Raw genomic sequence first — 17,846 nt, 5'->3', positions numbered from 1 at the left:
AAAGTTACCAGCAGTGTGAGGGCCGGTGGCCCTAAAGAAACATCACACATCTGTCTTGTCCTTCCAAACACACTGGGTCCCCAGCTACAGATCCATGTTTTCCCATCTCCTGACAGCATTCCTACAATTTTAATGGGTGCTGTGGAGAGCCTCCCCTCTCCCCCAGCCACCAGCCACCCTTGCAGGTAATACAAGACCATGAGGTGGCTCTCACAGAAAAACACATTCAAGCGCAGAGAAAAGCTGACAGGGGGGTTCAGGCACCAGGAGGCAGGTGGGACAGATGGACAGGAGGATGGACAGCTGTCATCAATGATCGAGTCAGGGTCATCTCCACAGTGTGGAGGGCTGATATGGAGAGCAGGCCATCTATCCGAGGTGGCTGATGAGGGGACCAGGAGGCAAGTGAGATGCTGAAGCAGATAAGAATGAGGTAGCTATTCAGGATAGCCAAGTGACTGAGGGTCTGGGAAAACAGAAGTGGACCGGAGCAAGACCACCATCACTACAAAGCCACACCTCATGTGGTAGTAACTTCACAGGTAGTAACATCTGGACACGCTTACTAACATGAAGATACAGTGGTGAGCATGAAAACAGTTATGGCATGAGACATCCCCTAAACACTCGTGAAAATCAATATCCAGCACATGGGCTATGGGCAGCAATTGGGTCCTAAGGGCTCTGACCTCTTCAGTCCATTAATCCACAGATGGCATTTGGGATGAGGCTCTCCCTAAGGCTCTCAGGGTTTTATCACAGTCATGAAAAGTTGACTAGCACAGACAGTATTCAGAGTTCCATTTCCAGTGGGTGAGCATCACATTTCAGATTTTCTTTATATGCATTGACAGTGCCTTCCATTAGCACCATGAACTTTTCTGATTGGGAAAGGGACAACGACAGAGGGTACTGAGGGCAGAGTCTTTGCTATGCCTGTGGTTTATCACTCATTTTAAAATTGATAGTGAACTTATTTTCTTCCATTTTTTTCCTTAATCACTAATATCCACTCACTGGTGAAAATTTGGGTTAAGTAAGATCACAAGGTTATTCCAACAAATCACCTGCCTCTGTTTACATGTAACTTTTAATGAAAGAAGGGTTGACTGTGACTTCCATTCACTGGTCTTATGCAGCCCCCATTCATGGTAATTTTATGTGACCCTTATTCACTGGTCTTATGTGACCCCCACCACCACCACTCACTGTTCTGTGTGGCTACCATCCATTAGTTTTATGCACTCTTCATGCAGTCACCACTTGTAGATTTTCAGGGTCTTCTATCTTCTCAGGTTGCAAAGTTTTTCTTACAGGGAAAACCAAAATGTATCCCTAAGAGTCTGGCTACATGTGCCCTATATGGCCCCATTGAGAGAAATGCTGTTAGCTTCCTGTTCTCTGAACCAGTGCCCTGCTAGAGCTGACCAGACACTTGCTCCTTGTTGATGAAATGAATCCAAATACAGTTTTATGGACTGTGAAAATGTGCTACTCCGTGGGAGCCTACGTTTTCCACGATCTGGTCTTGTTGCTTTGATGAAAGAGACTGAATTCCTACAGAAGAGGCTCTTCACTTCTTACTCATCTTCAAGAGGGCTCGGTGAATAATTGGAATTATGCAAATTAGCATGCACAACATGCATAGGGAATTGAAATTGTTCCCTAACAGGCCTGCTGACAGGCTCATAGGCTTACGGGTCCTTCCCAATAAGCTGAGTCTTGAGTGTTACTCATCTGCATCCATCTCTTTTCCTCCCTCCTTCCCTCTCCTTCTCTCTGTCTCTGTCTCTCCCCCTTGCCTCCTTCCCTCCCTTTCTCCATCTTTTCTTCCCACTCTTCTCCCCTCCTTCCTAGTGGTCAGTACCTGATTGTCACCCTACTGTGCATCTTCACACGCCCGGGATGATACCTGCCTCCAGCAGGACCGCTCTTACCTATTCAGACAGCCAGCTCCCTGCCTGGACCCTGAAGGGTATCTGCCAGGTGACCTACAGCCCGGGAAGGGACACCTGTCACCAAGCTTCTCTCCCACTTCCCTCTCCTGAGCCTGATTTTTTTCTTTTCTTTTTTCTTAACGTGAGGACCCCTTTGGCAACCTCATTTTAAAGATGTTTCCATGTTTGCATTTAGACATTCAATTACCTTTGCTCAAAAGCAATTAAGTTCCACCCTTCACCCACTGAGCTGAGGACTCCCTGTGAACATCTTTTCTTTTTTAATAAGCAAAGCCATCTTCAAAGGGGCAGGGTCACGTGGATATACCTGAAACATGCTGTGTCTGCAGGTTTTAATGAATGGCTTTTAAAGAAATAATTGTTTAAATCTTTCGTCCCTGTAAGTATATTCATACCTAAAAGTTAGGAAAGGTCTGGGTTTGGGGTTTTTTTTTTGCCATGGAAAGGCAGCATTTTTGGAAAGGCAGCATTTTATCTGAGTTTTTGTCTTTTCCTAGAGTATTAAAAATAATTATCTTGCACGAGAGTCACCTTGGCCTGATTTTATAGAAGACAGATATTAGAAACAGATACTTGGGGCTGGAGAGATGTCTTAGTAGTTAAGAGGATGCACTTTTTTTGGTGTTTTTGAGACAGTGTTTCTCTATAACTTTGGAACCTGTCCTGGAACTCACTCTGTAGACCAGGCTGGCCTCAAACTCACAGAGGTCTACCTGCCTCTGCCACCCGAGTGCTAGGATTAAAGGTGTGTGCCACCACTGTCCAGCTAAGAGCACACACTTCTTTTGCAGAGGACCCAAGTTTGGTCCCCAGGACTCACATGGAGTTGAGGGGATCACAGTAGACTGTAACTCCAGGTCCAGGGGATCTGACACACTTGCATGGCTTTCCAAGTCACCGTACTCATGTTCGTTATACACACAGACAACCAAACCCTCAGAACTTCTGTTTGGTGTCTGTGTAAGGTGTGGTAAAGGCAGAAAAGGCCAAGCCTGGCGACTCTGCTGTGTTCCAAAAAGAGTGATGTACGGTACCAGCCACCATTTTATAGCACTAGCACCTTCCTTCCCAGATCTGAACTTCCTACACTGAACAGCAGCCCACGGGAACGAGGTGCCAGCCTTAGCTGACTAGCACCCTGGGTTTACATCATCTGTGCTGCAGGTGAGAGTGAAATGCCTGTCCATTGTCACTCAAGTGTTTGCAGTCCTTCTACTAAGGACTTTCTGCTGTGGAGATTTGTCACGGATTAAGTTTAGCCTGCCCCTAGAATCTTCGCTGTACTGCATAACTAAGGCCCGTGGGTAATGTGTGTGCCAAAGTGAAGGACCCTGGGAATGGGACAGTGGTCGTGAGAAAGATATCATGGCACCTTCCATGCCTTCATTCATATTCCCTTGGCATGGAGATGGTCCCCACAGGAAGATGAGAGGGAGATAGATGGTGGTCTTCACACTTGGGCTCTCCAAGGATGTAGAGCTCCAGCATCCAGTATTGGCCCCCCCCATGTGATTCTAGTAACATGGGTTGTACTAGAAAGTGAGCCTGGGGCTGGAGAGATGGCTCAGTAGCTAAGAGTACAGGCTGCTCTTTCAGGGGTCATGAGTTCAATTCCCAGCAACCACATGGTGGCTCACAACCATCTATAATGAGATCTGGTGCCCTCTTCTGGCGTGCAGACATACATGGAGGCAGAACAGTGTATACCATAATAAATAAATAACTCTTCAAAAAAAAAAAAGGAAGGGAGGGAGGGAGGGAGGAAGGAAGTGAGCCTGAGGGAGCGAGTCACCAGCTAACGCATTGTTCTACAGTCTTCTCAAGTCTTCAGCACCAAACTTCCCACCCTTGCTTTTCAGTTCTCCCTAGGAAGCTGTTCCTGTGGGCTACAACAAAGATCGCATGACAGCAGGTCGTGCACAGCTTCCTCCAAACCTCTGTGTCATCCCATTTGCTGAAGGTTCTGGTTGTGTGCTTCATTTCTGGGGAACTGTGTCTGACACTCTGGTTGTGTGGCCCTGCCTCCACAATTTCTAAGGGGTTGCTGAGGCTGCCCTTGCACTCCCCTTCCAGGTCTGGGAGGCTTCCCTGGTCACACAGACAGGAGGACTTGGCTCAGCTTTGCATGTCCAAATCCTATCAGGGTACTTGAACATTGTCGGGAGAAGTACTGGAAAAGTATTCAATGGAATAAGAAAGATAGTTTTAAAAATCACATTGATAGATGGGTGGATTTTGAGTAGAGTAAAAATAAAGTATGCTTTTCTGAGAATAGACTGCTTTGTTCATTCCAGCTCTGCAGACTGCACAAGCTCCATGCTGCCTGTGCTTAGCACTTGGCAGGCGTGCAGCAAATACTAGTCAGCTACAAATCCTTGGAGTTCAGCATGGATTTAATTCCTCTTTCACACATTAGTTCTGCACAGATTCGTGTCTGTGTTTACCAAGTAGCCTGCACAAGTGTTTGAGAGTGGATGGCCAGGGATCCTCCGACAGGTTGTCACTAACCTTAGAATACAAGTGGGACAATAAAGAGACACCAGATGGCTGGACAGGTTTTGATGTCTGCACAGTTTATCTCCCTCTACTGGTCCCATCAAGAATTTCAGCTCTGGGAACTTGAAGACTGTCATAATAGGGGAAAGGAACTGAGCTTCATCTTCCTCGGGGGTGCTGGCCTAGCCTCCTCTCAGCTCATTGAGTGCTTGATGAGGAAGGTTATTAATGCTTGGGATGAAGCACGATGTTTCACCCAGGAATTCTACTTCTCTGGAGTTGGATTAAGGCAATTAATAATTCCCAATCAATTACTCCACAGTTTCCTCTAGTGTATGTAAAGTACCATGGCATTGTTCAGTAACAGATTGGAAAGAGAAAAGGCAGTGTGTGGCAATGTGTGTGGAGCTGCCTGTCAAAGGAGAGCCTGGGTAGCATGGATCCAGTTGAGGATGTGTGGTCCCAGCAGTCCTGACCTCCAACATGGGCTTTATAATCCTACAGCCTAACTTTACCCAGTCTCTCACCATCCAGGGGCCACTGGTTCTCAACCCTTGAGGGGTTACTGTGTACATGACACACATGCCAACAGCAGCCTAGAGTATGTGCGCACTCATGCACAGAACTATTTGTATCTGTGGCTCAAACTAGGAAGAGGAGAGGCCACATGTACTGGGTGTCCATGACTAATTGTTCTGGGGAGGTTGTTACAATGTATCTGGGGTCATTTCATCTTGGCAGTGCTGCCCACTGAGAAGCACTGGGTGTTGTCATGTTCCATCCACGTCTCAGTCATTACAAACATCGGTGCACCCTATTGGAACAGCCTGAGAACTAAGAGTCTATTGGTCTCAGTTCTGAGATCTGGTCCGTTCACATCCTTCATGGAGGCTTTGGGTAGCAAAATTTCTCTCAATAAGGATGGGAAAGATACTCTGGGCTGGCTATGGGTGAGATTCCTTGAGTAGGACCACATATCTACAATGAGCAGGTGCCGTTACCTGGCCAGGAGTCCTCAAGCAAGGTTTTCTATACTACAGGGTAGGCACCATCACTGTCACCTCTAATGATGGTTGGAGGTGATTGGGCAAAATGGGGACCCAAGTGTGAGTCTCAGGTCACTCTTTGTGGGGTCCTAGGTATGAAATAGCTTTCTCTGTATTGAACCCCTTGCCAATTGAACTAGCCGCTGCATCCTTTCAACCCAGTAAACAGCACCCTCCTGAGGCTGTGAGTGGCTCTGTGGAGTAGGAAGTACAATCAGGCAAAGCCAGGAGGGGGCTGTTGAGGTGGGTTGGAAGAGCATATAGCCACTGGATGGTAGAGGGTAGAGAAGGACCCTGAAGCTGGCCTCAAGCTGTTTGGCCAGGAGATCTCTGAGCCAGATCTGGAGGGAATGGATTTGGCCAGTTAGTGAGAGGGACCCAAAAAGCACACAGTAAGGCCCTGGCATCTATTTACCCAAGATAGGACACCCACCATAGACACAACTTGGCCAGAAAGTTGTGGAAGGGAAGTGCACTGGTGAGCAAAGGCAGTGGGGGATGTGATGTCTGGGGTGCCCAGTGACTCATAAAGATGCCTCTTGGCCAGCAGTATGGACAAAACTGGGGTCTGGTCCCACTCTCCACTGGTTCAACATGTAGGAGCTGTGAACCATGGGTCCTCTGGTTGGACCTTCAGATGACAGTGACTGTACCATTACAGTGTGGGGAAGACAAAAGAAACTGTGAGGTCAGTAGGCAGAGTTCTCGGTTTCCTTGAAACCTATAATGAGTCTATCTCTTATTTCTTCTTCCTCCCTGGTGAGTGACAGCCATGTCCAATGCCTGCTACCCTGGAACATTCTGAACAAGTCCTTTTCTCCTTGTAGGTGTGCCATGGAGCCCTTCTGTCCACTCCTACTGGCAAGTTTTAGCTTGTCACTCGCCAGAGCTGGCAAGGGCAACGACACCACCCCAGCAGAGAGCAATTGGACCAGCACAACTGCAGGTAAGGGCTCCTACCTTGATCCCAGCTGCTCCTGCTGCTGCCTCACACACTGCCACCTCCGGAGCACTCGGACTGCTAGGGAAGAGGGATTCAGTGAATCTTCCAGTGTGCCACCTGGGGAGCTGCGTGTGTACCCAGAGCCATCTTAGTGTGTTTAAGGAGGCTGTCCCACCTGCTGAGGGGGGCCTCAGCCATGGTGGAAGGAGAGAGTGAGAAAACCTGAAAGGGGTTATCAAGATGACTTGGGACCAAGTGCCTGCTGTTCGATCCCTAGGACCCACTCAGTGGAAAAAAAGAGAACTGACTCCTGCAAGTTGTCCTCTGACCTCTACACATGCCCTGCGATGTATATGTGCCTGCTCATATACACATACAAATAATTTAACAATAAATTCTGCAACGTCTGACTGTGTAGAGTCCTGTTAGAAGCAGCTGCTACCAAACACTGACCAGAGTGAATATGGGTTTGATGGTTTGTTGTGTAACTTTTACAGAGGAGACATGAGCCAACATCTATTTACCTAAGAGAGGACACCCACCATAGACCCAAGAAATGACTGCACCCATGTCTACCTGGGTGAACCCGTAAAATTCTTGGAGTTACGTATGGAAGCATGAGTGACTCAGTGGCATCTGCTTCACTGGAAAGCTCACTCCTGCCTGGGTAACAGCTCATGAAAGCTGTGTCATTGCCGTCTCCTGCGCAGCTTGTAGGGAGCACTCCTGAAGAGTACCTCCACCCCAACTGCACCCCTGGCCTCCTGGGTCTTACAGCTTTCATACATTTTGTGAGCTTCCAACTTCCCTTCATGAGAATATGTTTCAACACTGAGGAAATAGCCACAGAACAGTGCTAATATGGTGACTAAGAAATTACTGTTATAATATTCTGTAATATTGGTATGTGGTGAGGTTTCCCTTTTTTAAAAGAGTCATTATTTTTAGAGATGAATGAGGAACATTTTTGGGTGTATTGTGACTTCCAGAAGATGGAGTTGGAATGGACAAGGCTGCCCTGTCCTCGTGGGAAAGTTAGGACAGATAGACCCCAGGACAAGGACAGGGGTTTTTGTTTGTCTGTTCCCTCACTCTGTAGTTTAAAGGATAAAGAGGAGGAAAAAAGCACACAAGTGTTCATGTGACATTGTCGAGAAACCTCAGGGATACTCCCAGTGACACAAGGTAGACACATGATGTAGACTAAGGTAGGACCTGAAAAGACAAATAAATACTCTAATAAAAGTGTTATCATAGCTGAAGCTGCCTAACCCTAGGAACTTATTTACCATACATTAAAAACAGGTGCATTTTCTAATGCAAATTTCACCAAAGCCAAAGTGAGGAAGAGGACGAGGAAAGGGAGAGAAACGAGAGCGGGTCTTCTTGACTCTTCACTGTCTGGGTTCCAATCCTGTCTCAGCTACTTGTTAGCTGAGTAACCTGGAGGGAATTACTGAACCTCTCTGTGCCTCCCTGCTCCGACTCATGAGGCCCAGGTGATAGCAGTCCTGGCTCTGGGTTGGCAGTGCAGTGAGTATTACAGAGCCAAGCAGGCTGGACAGTCTTCAGAACACAGCAGCACTCCTCGGCATTGGTTTTGGCTGTTATTGAAGCTCCATTCTCAGTCATCTGGCCAGTCTCTGCAAGTCAGGAATGTTGCTGCTTCAATCAGCAGCTCCCTTGTTGTGATATTTTATGGATGGTGCTGCACATAGAGAGAGCTAGGCTCAGGGCAGATGGGTGAGGTCAGGATGAGAAGCTGGCAGGGATTCCCTGCAGCATGCCTTGGTGGTCAGAATAGCAAAGGTTATTAGCCCCTATCTCTGCACCTGCCTCGTGCCCATCCCTCACTACACACTTGCTCCATTTTTGATAGGATGTGGCCCATCCACACCAGGGAGGGTCATCTGCTTTACTTAGTCTGTGAATTTCAGTGTTAATATCATCCAAAACTCCCCTCTGATGATTGTCTCTAAATGTCTTGGCAACCAGGCCCCGATCTGGTTTACACATGAAATTCAGCATCATGCTTTGCCTTACAAGGCTTAAGGAAAACCCAAATTGTCAATATCCTTACAGAAGCACTTTTTTAGAAAAAGTCAGTGGAAGCTGGTACCATCCCAGTGAGTCAGCTTCCCCCTACTCAAGGACTTTACAGGGTTTCCTAACCCTAGGTGATATCTTATAGAGACAGTGACTGCCCTAACGGGAGGAAAGACGTACCACTCTGCAGCGGAAGCAAACATCCGACTGAGCACACTCTAGCTGTACTGTCTTCCTCCATGCCCTGGCACCCCAGGGGAAACCCACAACCACAGAAAAAACAACTCAGACACTGCAGCGCATGCCTCTCTGCAGGTGGCTTTCCACAGGCAGGTCCTCAGCAGTGTGCTGTAGCCTGGGACATCCCAGACCTGCCCCAAGGACCGTGACCTTCGCTAACATTCACTGAAGTCTTCCAACCCATGTCCCTAACTTCCCTCACCAACACTAATCAGCTGGCTATTTAGGGACACCTGGAAGACGGTCAGCATGTCCCTATGAACTTCTTAAAGCCCTGGGGACAGAGCATCCATCTCCCCGCGGTAGCGGTAGGAGTTGTCAGAGTTCCATGACAGCCCCACAGGTGGTACCTGATTCTCCCTCAGGGTGGCATCACCGTCCATGTTTAGGGCTTTCCGGTTCATTTGAAAGCAACACTTATTGGTTCATACCATCATCATGGGCAGGAAGTGTTACTTTCAGGAAGAGAGGACTGTCACATGACCTCAGCACCCAGAACAGAAGCAAATTCTGGTTAGGTCTCTTCCGGGCCTCGGCACGCTTAGCAACATCTGTGGTCACACTATCAGGAACTATGTAGGCCTCAAGTTACAGGACAGCTCCTTTGTCCTGGTACTTGGGAAGGCACCCCAAGTGCTCTTAAAAGACCTGACCCCTGAAAAAGTCCTAAGTGTCTCTTGAGGGTTAGTACATTGCCAGAATGTACTACAGGAACAACAGGAAATGGCTTCTTTTCATCATTGGCCAAAATGAATTCAATATTCATCATGACTAATTTTCCTAGACAAAGAATTCATTATAAATATGTAAAAATTGTAAGGAAATGTTATCACCCATAATACATTCAGGAAGAATACTTAAAAATTAACATGTAAAGAGCACCATAGGAAATGGATGCTGCTTTAGCTTGCTTTGTTACTGCCATGATAAACACCATGACCAAAAGTACCTAGGGAGGCAAGGGTTTATTTGGCTTTCACATCCCGATCATGGTCCCTCATAAAGGGAAGTCAGGGCAGGGGCTCAAACGGGAACTAAAGCAGAAACCAAGGAGGAACATTGCTTGCCAGCTCACTCACTGGCTCATGCTCAAGGCCGCCTACTTAGGGATGGTGCTACCTACAGTGGTCTGAGGTCTCCTACATCAACTGATAATCAATAGAAGTCCCCCACTGACATGACCACAGGCCCATCTGCATGAGGAATCCTCCGGATAACTCTGGCCTGTGTCAAGTGGACAACTGAAGCTATTAGGAGACGTCAAGCACAACCAGGAAAGAATCAAAGTATCTAATTAATTCCATTTTAATCATCATGCAAAGGGACCGTACTCTAGAAATTCCAGAGAAAAATTAAGTTAAAATGCCATTGCATTCTTGCCTAACTAAAAGTTGGAAGGATCATTAGTGTCCAGGAGAAAGTGGCTTCCTCACAAACCTCAGATAAGCATGGCTGTGGGATGCTTTGAGGACTATCTGACATTTTCTATTGTTGTTTGACAATGTGTGTAGTGGACAAAGGGTCTGCTTTTAGGAGACGATGTACAGAAACCCTGGTGAGACAAAGTGCACGAGTTAGGTGCTGGAGAGAGGGCTCAGTGGTTAAGAGCACTTGTTGCTCTTCCAGAGGACCCGAGTTCAGTTCCCAGCATCCACATGGCCCTTCACAACTGACTGAAACTTCAGCTCCAGGAGATCACACACCCTCTTCTGGCCTAAACAAGCACTTGCACACACATGGTACAAACACACAAAGTCACATACACATGCATACACATAAATAGAAATAAATCTCTTTTTTTAAGTGTAGAAGTAGAAGTGCAAGGAACAGCAAAGCCTCAAATACCCATGCAATCAGGGCTCATCCAAAATATAGGACTGCAAGCAGCTAGGACATGGAATGAAGAGGCTCACCTAGCGTGGCAGCTCTCTGGGGCCAATGAGAGTGGTGAAGTGGGGACCTGCTCAGAGTGTGTTTCATCTGGTTGCTTCATACATAGCATTAGTGTTGGGATATGTCAAGCTAATGATTCTTCAGAACCATTAGTTTGGGGTTTTTCCTTCCCTAACAATTCATAAAATAACAGTACTTCCTGCAACCCGTGCAATCTTGGATGACAGGAGGGAGTGCTGAGTCTATTTATTTACCAAACCTACACGTTTAAGAGCGTAGCTTCATAAGAGAAAATGTTAAGGAAAATGCATTCACAACTTCACATCAGGGAAACAAAGCAGCTGCCCTATGTGCGTTCAGAGTGTCTGCATGACTTGGAATGTATATCACAGGCCTCTGGTGCATGAACCTTTATGGACTAGAACCCCAGAAAGTTCTCCATCTAGTCCTCCAGGGCTGTGTTGTCTCTTTCCAGAGCACAGCTCTCTACTGTGCTCCCTGTCTTTCCTTCCCTCCTCTTCCTCCTTTACTCCAATGCCGCCCCCGCAATGGGGACCCCTAAGAGATGTACAATGCCCCCTCATTGGAGGAGTACTCTGTTGCAGATTGGTGCAAGCTCCATAGGGTCTGGAACGAGCCCCCCCCCCGCCCCAGCTGCCCCATGCCCTTCTGCATGGCTCCTTCTGAACAGCAGATGAGTCACTGGGGGAATCTGTGACCAGAGTAAAAAGTTCCAGCCCCCCCCCCAACACACACAAACCATTGTCTTTCCAGTGTCGGGACCCAATTCTGTGTAAGCAAATGTGTGTATATACACATGCCTAGGCCTGAAATCCATGTGGACACACGTGTACTCACTCATACAGTTGGGAAACGCAACAGCACGTTAGACGAAAGGCTGAACCATCTAGAGACCCAGAGTCAGTGGGAATTGGAAGCAGAAAGTGATTATAGGATGTCCTCTGGGAGACCTCATGCCTCCCTGGGTGGAACACCACTGAGGCCAAGGGGACATTGTCCCAGTATGCAAAAGGTTTCTTTTCTGGCCCACACTATTGATCAAAGTTAAATTTAAATCTAATCACTGACCAAAACTGACAACTTCAAAACTTTTATATAAAGTGTGGATTACTTCCTTTGCAATGTTTGAGGCAAGAAGCAGTCTGGATCCAACTTCCCATAGGCTCTAACACCCTGTAGCCAGAACAAGCCCCACGTGGCTCCCTGTGTTCCACACCAAGCCAGCCTGGCTTTGGATGTTCCTGCTGCCCTTGGAAAGCCTGGGGAGTTCTGGTCCTGACCTCTGCCTCCCTGGACAAACCTCATTAGAAGTCACAGTAACCAATTTGAGGGATAGTGGACCCCTCTGAGTCAGCCACCTGTTCTGCCTGTGTGACAACCCATCTACGGCTTGGGTCATCCAACCCAGGCCTTGTGGGATCCCCATGTCTGTTACCAAAAACTGTACTCCAGGAACATAAACATGGAAGCTGGTCCCTCAAGTCTTTGGCAGGGCCCAGAGGACAGAGTGGACCTCGTGACCGGCCGGTTTAGTGACTGCTCGTGCAGAGCAGAGGCTGAGCCAGAGACTGACCTCTGGGCAATGCAGAAGTAGGTAGTTTCACCATGATGACATACCGAGAACAGATACTGAGCATTTCTGGAAAAGAAGAAGGAGGCTGCCCACGCTTCCTAATGGCCTTTGACCAAAAGTGGATGGAGTTGAATCAGGGTACCCTGAGCAGTGGGACTCCCTGGCACTAACTCAGCTATACCTTTCAGATCTAGACAGCTCTTGGCAGCTCAGGCTAGAATTTGCTCCAGGCCCTAGCCCAGAGCATTACACTCCCTAGAATCACAGACAATAAACCTTGGGCCAGGCTGCTCTTGAAGGGGCCCAGCTGGGCAATAGGCAGGTTTGGGCTGGAGAGAGGAACAGATATTCCCAGCCTAATACAAACCTGCCCTTGTTCCTCTGGGACAGGGCCAAAGTTGGCAGACTGTGGATCACGACCACTAGATTACATGCACAGGGTAGGAAGACAATGACCAGATTTCAAACTCCTTCCTGAGCCCTGAGTTTCAAGGTACTAGGCTGGCCCATGGGAGGAAGGCCACGAACCTCACACCACACTCTCAGCTTGGGAACAATATTTGCCACTTCTGGACCCCAAGAAGGTGAAAAATCTAGCTGTTGACTTCCAGAGCCCTTCCATGGGGAACATGCTCACTCCTGGCAGCGTGTAGTCCTCAACTCCAAAGTACAGCCCTCTGGACAGGTTCAAGAGAGAAGCCAAGCTGGTTAACTGGAGAAGCGGGTTTCTGGTGGAGCCTTTTGAGAGGGAACTTTGTGGTGATAAGAGAGCACCCTAACAGGCTGAGAGGGTGATGAGTTGATGATCACAAGGTCACCAGAGCCAAGGAACAAGGGCAAGGATGTAGTCTTTCTGAGGAAGGTGGACCTGGTAGTGCACAGGATGGATAAGCAAGGTGATTCCTGAAGGCCAGCAGTCTTGGCACTCCTGACATTGTGACAGGGAGTTCACAACCCTGAAACGCCAGCCCACATTGTATCTGTTCCTCAAGAACTGTACCCAATATTGGGGCCAGCCTGTTCCTTTATGCCTGGTGCTCCTGCCCCAACTGGGCTGGGACACAACAGCTGTTCCCTGAGGGGGATCCACCTTCCTCCACCATTGTGGAGAGGAGCTGGGCCAGAGGTACTCAGAGAAATAGCTGCTGAGCAGGGTGCATTGGGGTACAGGAAGTTTACCCTTTATCAGGGGCCTCGGACAAGTTATACTATCACATCCCTCTGCCCCAAGAATTGATGGGAGATAATTTACAGACTGTGTGCTGTGAGAATCCTCCCTCACTCCTGCCCAGGATCCTGATGGGGGCTCTGCCCTCTATCATCCTCCCACCCACAGGCCCTCCAGACCCTGGGACCTCCCAGCCGCTGCTCACCTGGCTGCTGCTGCCTCTGCTCCTCCTCCTAATCCTCCTCGCAGCCTACTTCTTCAGGTAGGAGTGTCCCCAGGCGCTGACGTGCCCTAACCAGCTCCTATGAGGAAATGAGTGTGCTGGAGGCTGGGGGTGTGGGCCCAAACAGCTCAGACACCAGCTGGCCGGCCTGAGCAGCACAAGGCTCAGCCATGAGCAGCAGAAAGAGCTTTTCCAGGCTTACCTGGTGGGTATCACTGTACTCAGGGTTTGGGGGTTCCTGCTGTGCAGAGACCTAATACATCTTATGCCTCTAAGGTTCAGGAAGCAGAGGAAAGCCGTGGTCAGCAGCAACGACAAGAAGATGCCCAACGGCATCCTGGAAGAGCAAGGTATTGTACACTGGGTCTTAATACTGACACTGAAAGGGACAGGAGTTCACAGCCCAGTCCGGCTGTTGCTTAAGCTTTCCTCTCTCTCCGGTTCCCCCTGGGTTTGTGCTACTGCTTGCTAGTAACTCAGAATGTCTCTGTATTTCGGAACTTGGTGTCAGAGGTCATTTTCCCTGTAAAAAAGAGCAAATGTCTGAGAGGTTTCAGTTTGTGGGTTTTTTTTTTTTTTTTAAGAGACCACTCATATCCTGTCAGTTTAGCAGGGCTTTGCTATCAAACATTTCTCACTGAGGCCTTTGAAATCCTCCTGTGATAAAGCTCTAACTTGTAAAAAGAAGTGTTCAGTTGATGCTGTATTACCTCGGGATCAAGCTGGAAAGGACACTGCTCTGCCAAAGCTGCTCGCTCTTTTGAAAGAGCGGCAGTTAGGGGACATGCCGAACTTAGATTCCAGCTGTGTTCTAACTTGTAAATGCTGCTCTCAAAAGCTTGTTTTTCTTTCTGTGTTTCAATGGTAGACAAAGCAACGGTTTTAAACACACATGTTCTGACCGAGTGGGGTGGCACAGGCTTGTAATCTTAGCATTTGGAGGCACCTGCTGAGGCAGAAGCATCACAAGTTCAAGGCCGGCCTATGATCTTGCTTCAGATGACCACAGTATCTGGGGATGTAGTTCAGTGGCATGACACTTGGCCAGCATATGCCAAAGTCCCTGCTATGAAGTCCCCAGGGTGACAACTAAAAACCCCAAAGATTAGTTCATGCCTGTGGCTTCAGCTTTGTCATAACTTCCTACATAGCTGTGCCTGGCTTGAGGTAGCATGCATGTCATCCGAACTCAAGTGAAACTTTAGAACTCACTCAAGGTAGTGAGCCCCCAGAGCTGGGGAGAATGTGAGCAGCAGCGGACTCCACTGAGCTGTAGCATTGCAGGACTTGGGAGACCTGCACTCCATTATCCAGCCTGCTCTTCTCACTTCCCTGCACATCCCAGCAGCCAGTGCAGAGGGAAGAGTGCAGCTTGGAGGGACACAGAAGCCCACAGGCTTCTACCAGTTCCCCTGGCTGAAGCCAAAGGCTGCCTTGGAGCAAAGTCTGTGGCATAAACTCAGTGATCTCTGCAGATGGAGCAGGGCCTTTTGCAAGGGTAACAGCTGACTTATTCTACTGACTTTATCAATGTCAGCTCTCTCCCTGTGAAAAGAAACACCAATCCCTGCCACTCCTTGCACCTCATTCTGAGCTTGTGTAAGTGACTTGTCCAAGCCTCTCGGCCCAGAGCCCACCATTTGCAATGCCATCCTTTGCTGCCTCAAGGATGCTTGATTTCTCTGCATTGCAAGGTATGGGGTTTGAGGAAGCAGGCCTGTGTGTTGCCAAGAAGTGGAGGCTGCAAGACAGATATCCTGGCAGATTCCCATCCGTTCTAAGCTTATACCTAGAGCCCTGTGATTCCTCTTCCCTGGTCCCAAACCTGGATCCTTCAGCATGCAGCTGCAGTGACCCTTGTGTAAGAGCATGGGCTAGAGGGAAGGATGAGTGATGGGTGAGCTAGTGAGCAAGATCATAAATGCAGAATCTGTGATGGACAGGAATGCTGCCATCACTTGCTGAAAACAGGGTGTGTTGGGAAGCAGATGTTTGATTCAGTGGCTCAGGGCTGGATTAGCCCCCAGGGTGCGTGATTTGAGAGTACTGCTCCCCTCCCACTGTACAGATCCATCAGGAATGCTGTCAGACCATCTAGGGAATGAGTCACGCATGGGCAATGGAACTAAGTGGCTTCTCTGTTTCTCCTGACCCTACAGAGCAGCAGAGAGTGATGCTGCTGAGCAGGTCTCCATCAGGTCCCAAGAAGTACTTCCCCATCCCAGTGGAGCACCTGGAGGAGGAGATCCGTGTGAGATCAGCAGATGACTGCAAGCGCTTCCGTGAGGAGTTCAATGTGAGTACACCAGGTCTCAGCCAGCATGAGGAGCAGCAGGGCAGTCAGAGCCAGTAGTTCCAGGGACCCAGGGACCTTGTGCCAATTGTGATGCTGCTCAGACGTGGGGTCTGGAGAGCCTGCTCCTCAGTGCTGTGCCCTTCGCTGGTGTTCACCGCTCCTTGTGAAGTGAGATGGTTGAGTCTGATGCTCTGAGGGTTGCTGCCAGCTCAGTTATTGGGTAGCATGTGTAACACCAGTTGTGATAAACACACTATTCTACCATGTGCTGCCTAGTGCAGGTGGAAGTTTCATGCTGAAGGCTACAGAGAGCCTCCCACCAAGCATCTTGCCATGGTCCCCAAGACGTCCATCTTCTAGTCAAATCAGCCATTGTCCCTCCAGGCCACCATCATGGCACAGTTCAGTCGTTGTGGAGACTGTCTGCAGGGGACACTAGCCTATGTCCAGTGTGTAGGAGTCTCTGTTGTTTGTGATGAATAACTCCCACAATCTCTGAGGGGAAATGGCTCACTGAGACATGCCCCTGCCCACTAATAGTCCCCATAGTCATTCTCAGAACTCACAGTGCAGATCTGTCACCCCACCCCTAGAGATGTCCATTTCCTTTTTTTTCACTCTGATTTTTATTTTATGTGGATGTATGAGTACTTCACAGATGTATATGCACTGCATGAATCCGGTGCCAAAAGAGGCCATCAGATCGCCTAGAATTGCAGTTACAGGTGGTTGTGAGTCACCAAGTATGTTCTGAGGACAGAGCCCAGGTCCTCTAGAGCGGAAAGTGCTCTTAACCTCTCAGCCATCTTTCCAGCCCCTGAGTTGTTCATTTTTTTTAAAAAATGTCTGCCATATAGGTAGGCATGAAGCATTGCCATGGACACAAGGACCCATATTGTTGGTGCTTTGAAGCATTTTGGTCAAATCTTCACACTGTGTGCAAGGCTGGGAGCTGAATGTTGGGCCTGAGCAAGAGTGGGTGTCCATGGATGGCTGCATTGGCCTGACTCTGTCATAGCTGCTGTTCTACTCCAGGTCACTTCCACCACCATTAACAGTACCTGGGGATGGAGACTCGTTGACAGCACAGATGTAAGCCCCGGAGGATGAGCTTTTTGAAATAGTGCAGTGTGGTTGTTTCTAGAGGCGGTGTGGACAGTGAGGATAACCTGACTTTTCACACAGAGATGCCCGGAAGGACATGGGAAGGTGCTGGTGCGTTTAACCACTCTTCACTTACTTTTCAGCATTACACCCTCCCTTTTATCTTGCTTCCCTTTTTATTGCTGCCAAGGGTGTTTTCCTCTTTCTTTCTTTCTTTTCTTTTTTTTTTTAAATTAGATCACACTGAAAGACGGCACCAAGCACTGTTGTTTTGAAAATCTACAACTTAACAGCAGACGTTAATTCTCCATTTTCAAAATAGCTGGCCCTCACGTTGCTGGTAGAAGCTTGTCCTGCCCTGCTGATCCCACTTCCCCTTCCACTTTTGCTGGCATGGGTGCTGGGCCAGTGACTCTACTGTTAGTTGAGGGGAGGCTCTTACAGTAGGCCTGGAGCAGGCTGAGGCAGCTGAGGGACTTGGTTCAGGCTCAGAACTCGAGAGGACACAAAAAGCACAGTAGCTAAGGTATGCTGTGGCTTAGTAGCTTATTTAAAATATCAAAATGAGCAAAGTGATGGTGAATGAAACAGCTTGATCACAATCAAGAGAGAACAATGTCAATGTATTTCCCTGTGGCCTGGGCCTTCACTGTGACTTCTGTCATGTAGTTATGGATTCTACCATTGTTTAAAAGCTTGATGTTTTCACCACTATGAATTTTGAGCATTAAGTTAGCTTTTTAGAAAAGATGTTTCTGCCCTGATAAGATGGCTCAGTAGGTAAAGCAGAACAGGCCACCAAGCCTGACAACCTGAGTTCAATCCCTGAAATCCGAGTG

General features: G+C 48.3%; 1 protein-coding gene across 4 annotated transcripts in view; it reads left to right on the top strand.

Annotated features, from left to right (window-relative positions):
* Nucleotides 1–17,846, top strand: part of Ptpre (protein tyrosine phosphatase receptor type E) — a 146,581-nt gene that overhangs the window by 98,387 nt on the left and 30,348 nt on the right. For 3 of the 4 annotated variants that reach the window (XM_027409104.2, XM_035442140.1, XM_035442141.1), the window contains 4 exons: nt 6,328–6,446; nt 13,553–13,646; nt 13,884–13,957; nt 15,767–15,903. In XM_027409104.2, the coding sequence (XP_027264905.1) occupies nt 6,335–6,446; nt 13,553–13,646; nt 13,884–13,957; nt 15,767–15,903 (417 nt within the window). In that variant the 5' untranslated portion in view covers nt 6,328–6,334. Of the gene's footprint in view, nt 1–6,327; nt 6,447–13,552; nt 13,647–13,676; nt 13,813–13,883; nt 13,958–15,766; nt 15,904–17,846 lie in introns of those variants that run through there. The other variant, XM_027409103.2, reaches the window with a different exon arrangement.

This window comes from Cricetulus griseus, chromosome 3, assembly GCF_003668045.3.
Source record: "Cricetulus griseus strain 17A/GY chromosome 3, alternate assembly CriGri-PICRH-1.0, whole genome shotgun sequence".
Classification (NCBI taxonomy): Eukaryota; Metazoa; Chordata; class Mammalia; order Rodentia; family Cricetidae; genus Cricetulus; species Cricetulus griseus.
The sequence above is the reverse complement of the archived record's forward strand: the minus strand, read 5'-3'. Positions and strand labels throughout refer to the sequence as shown.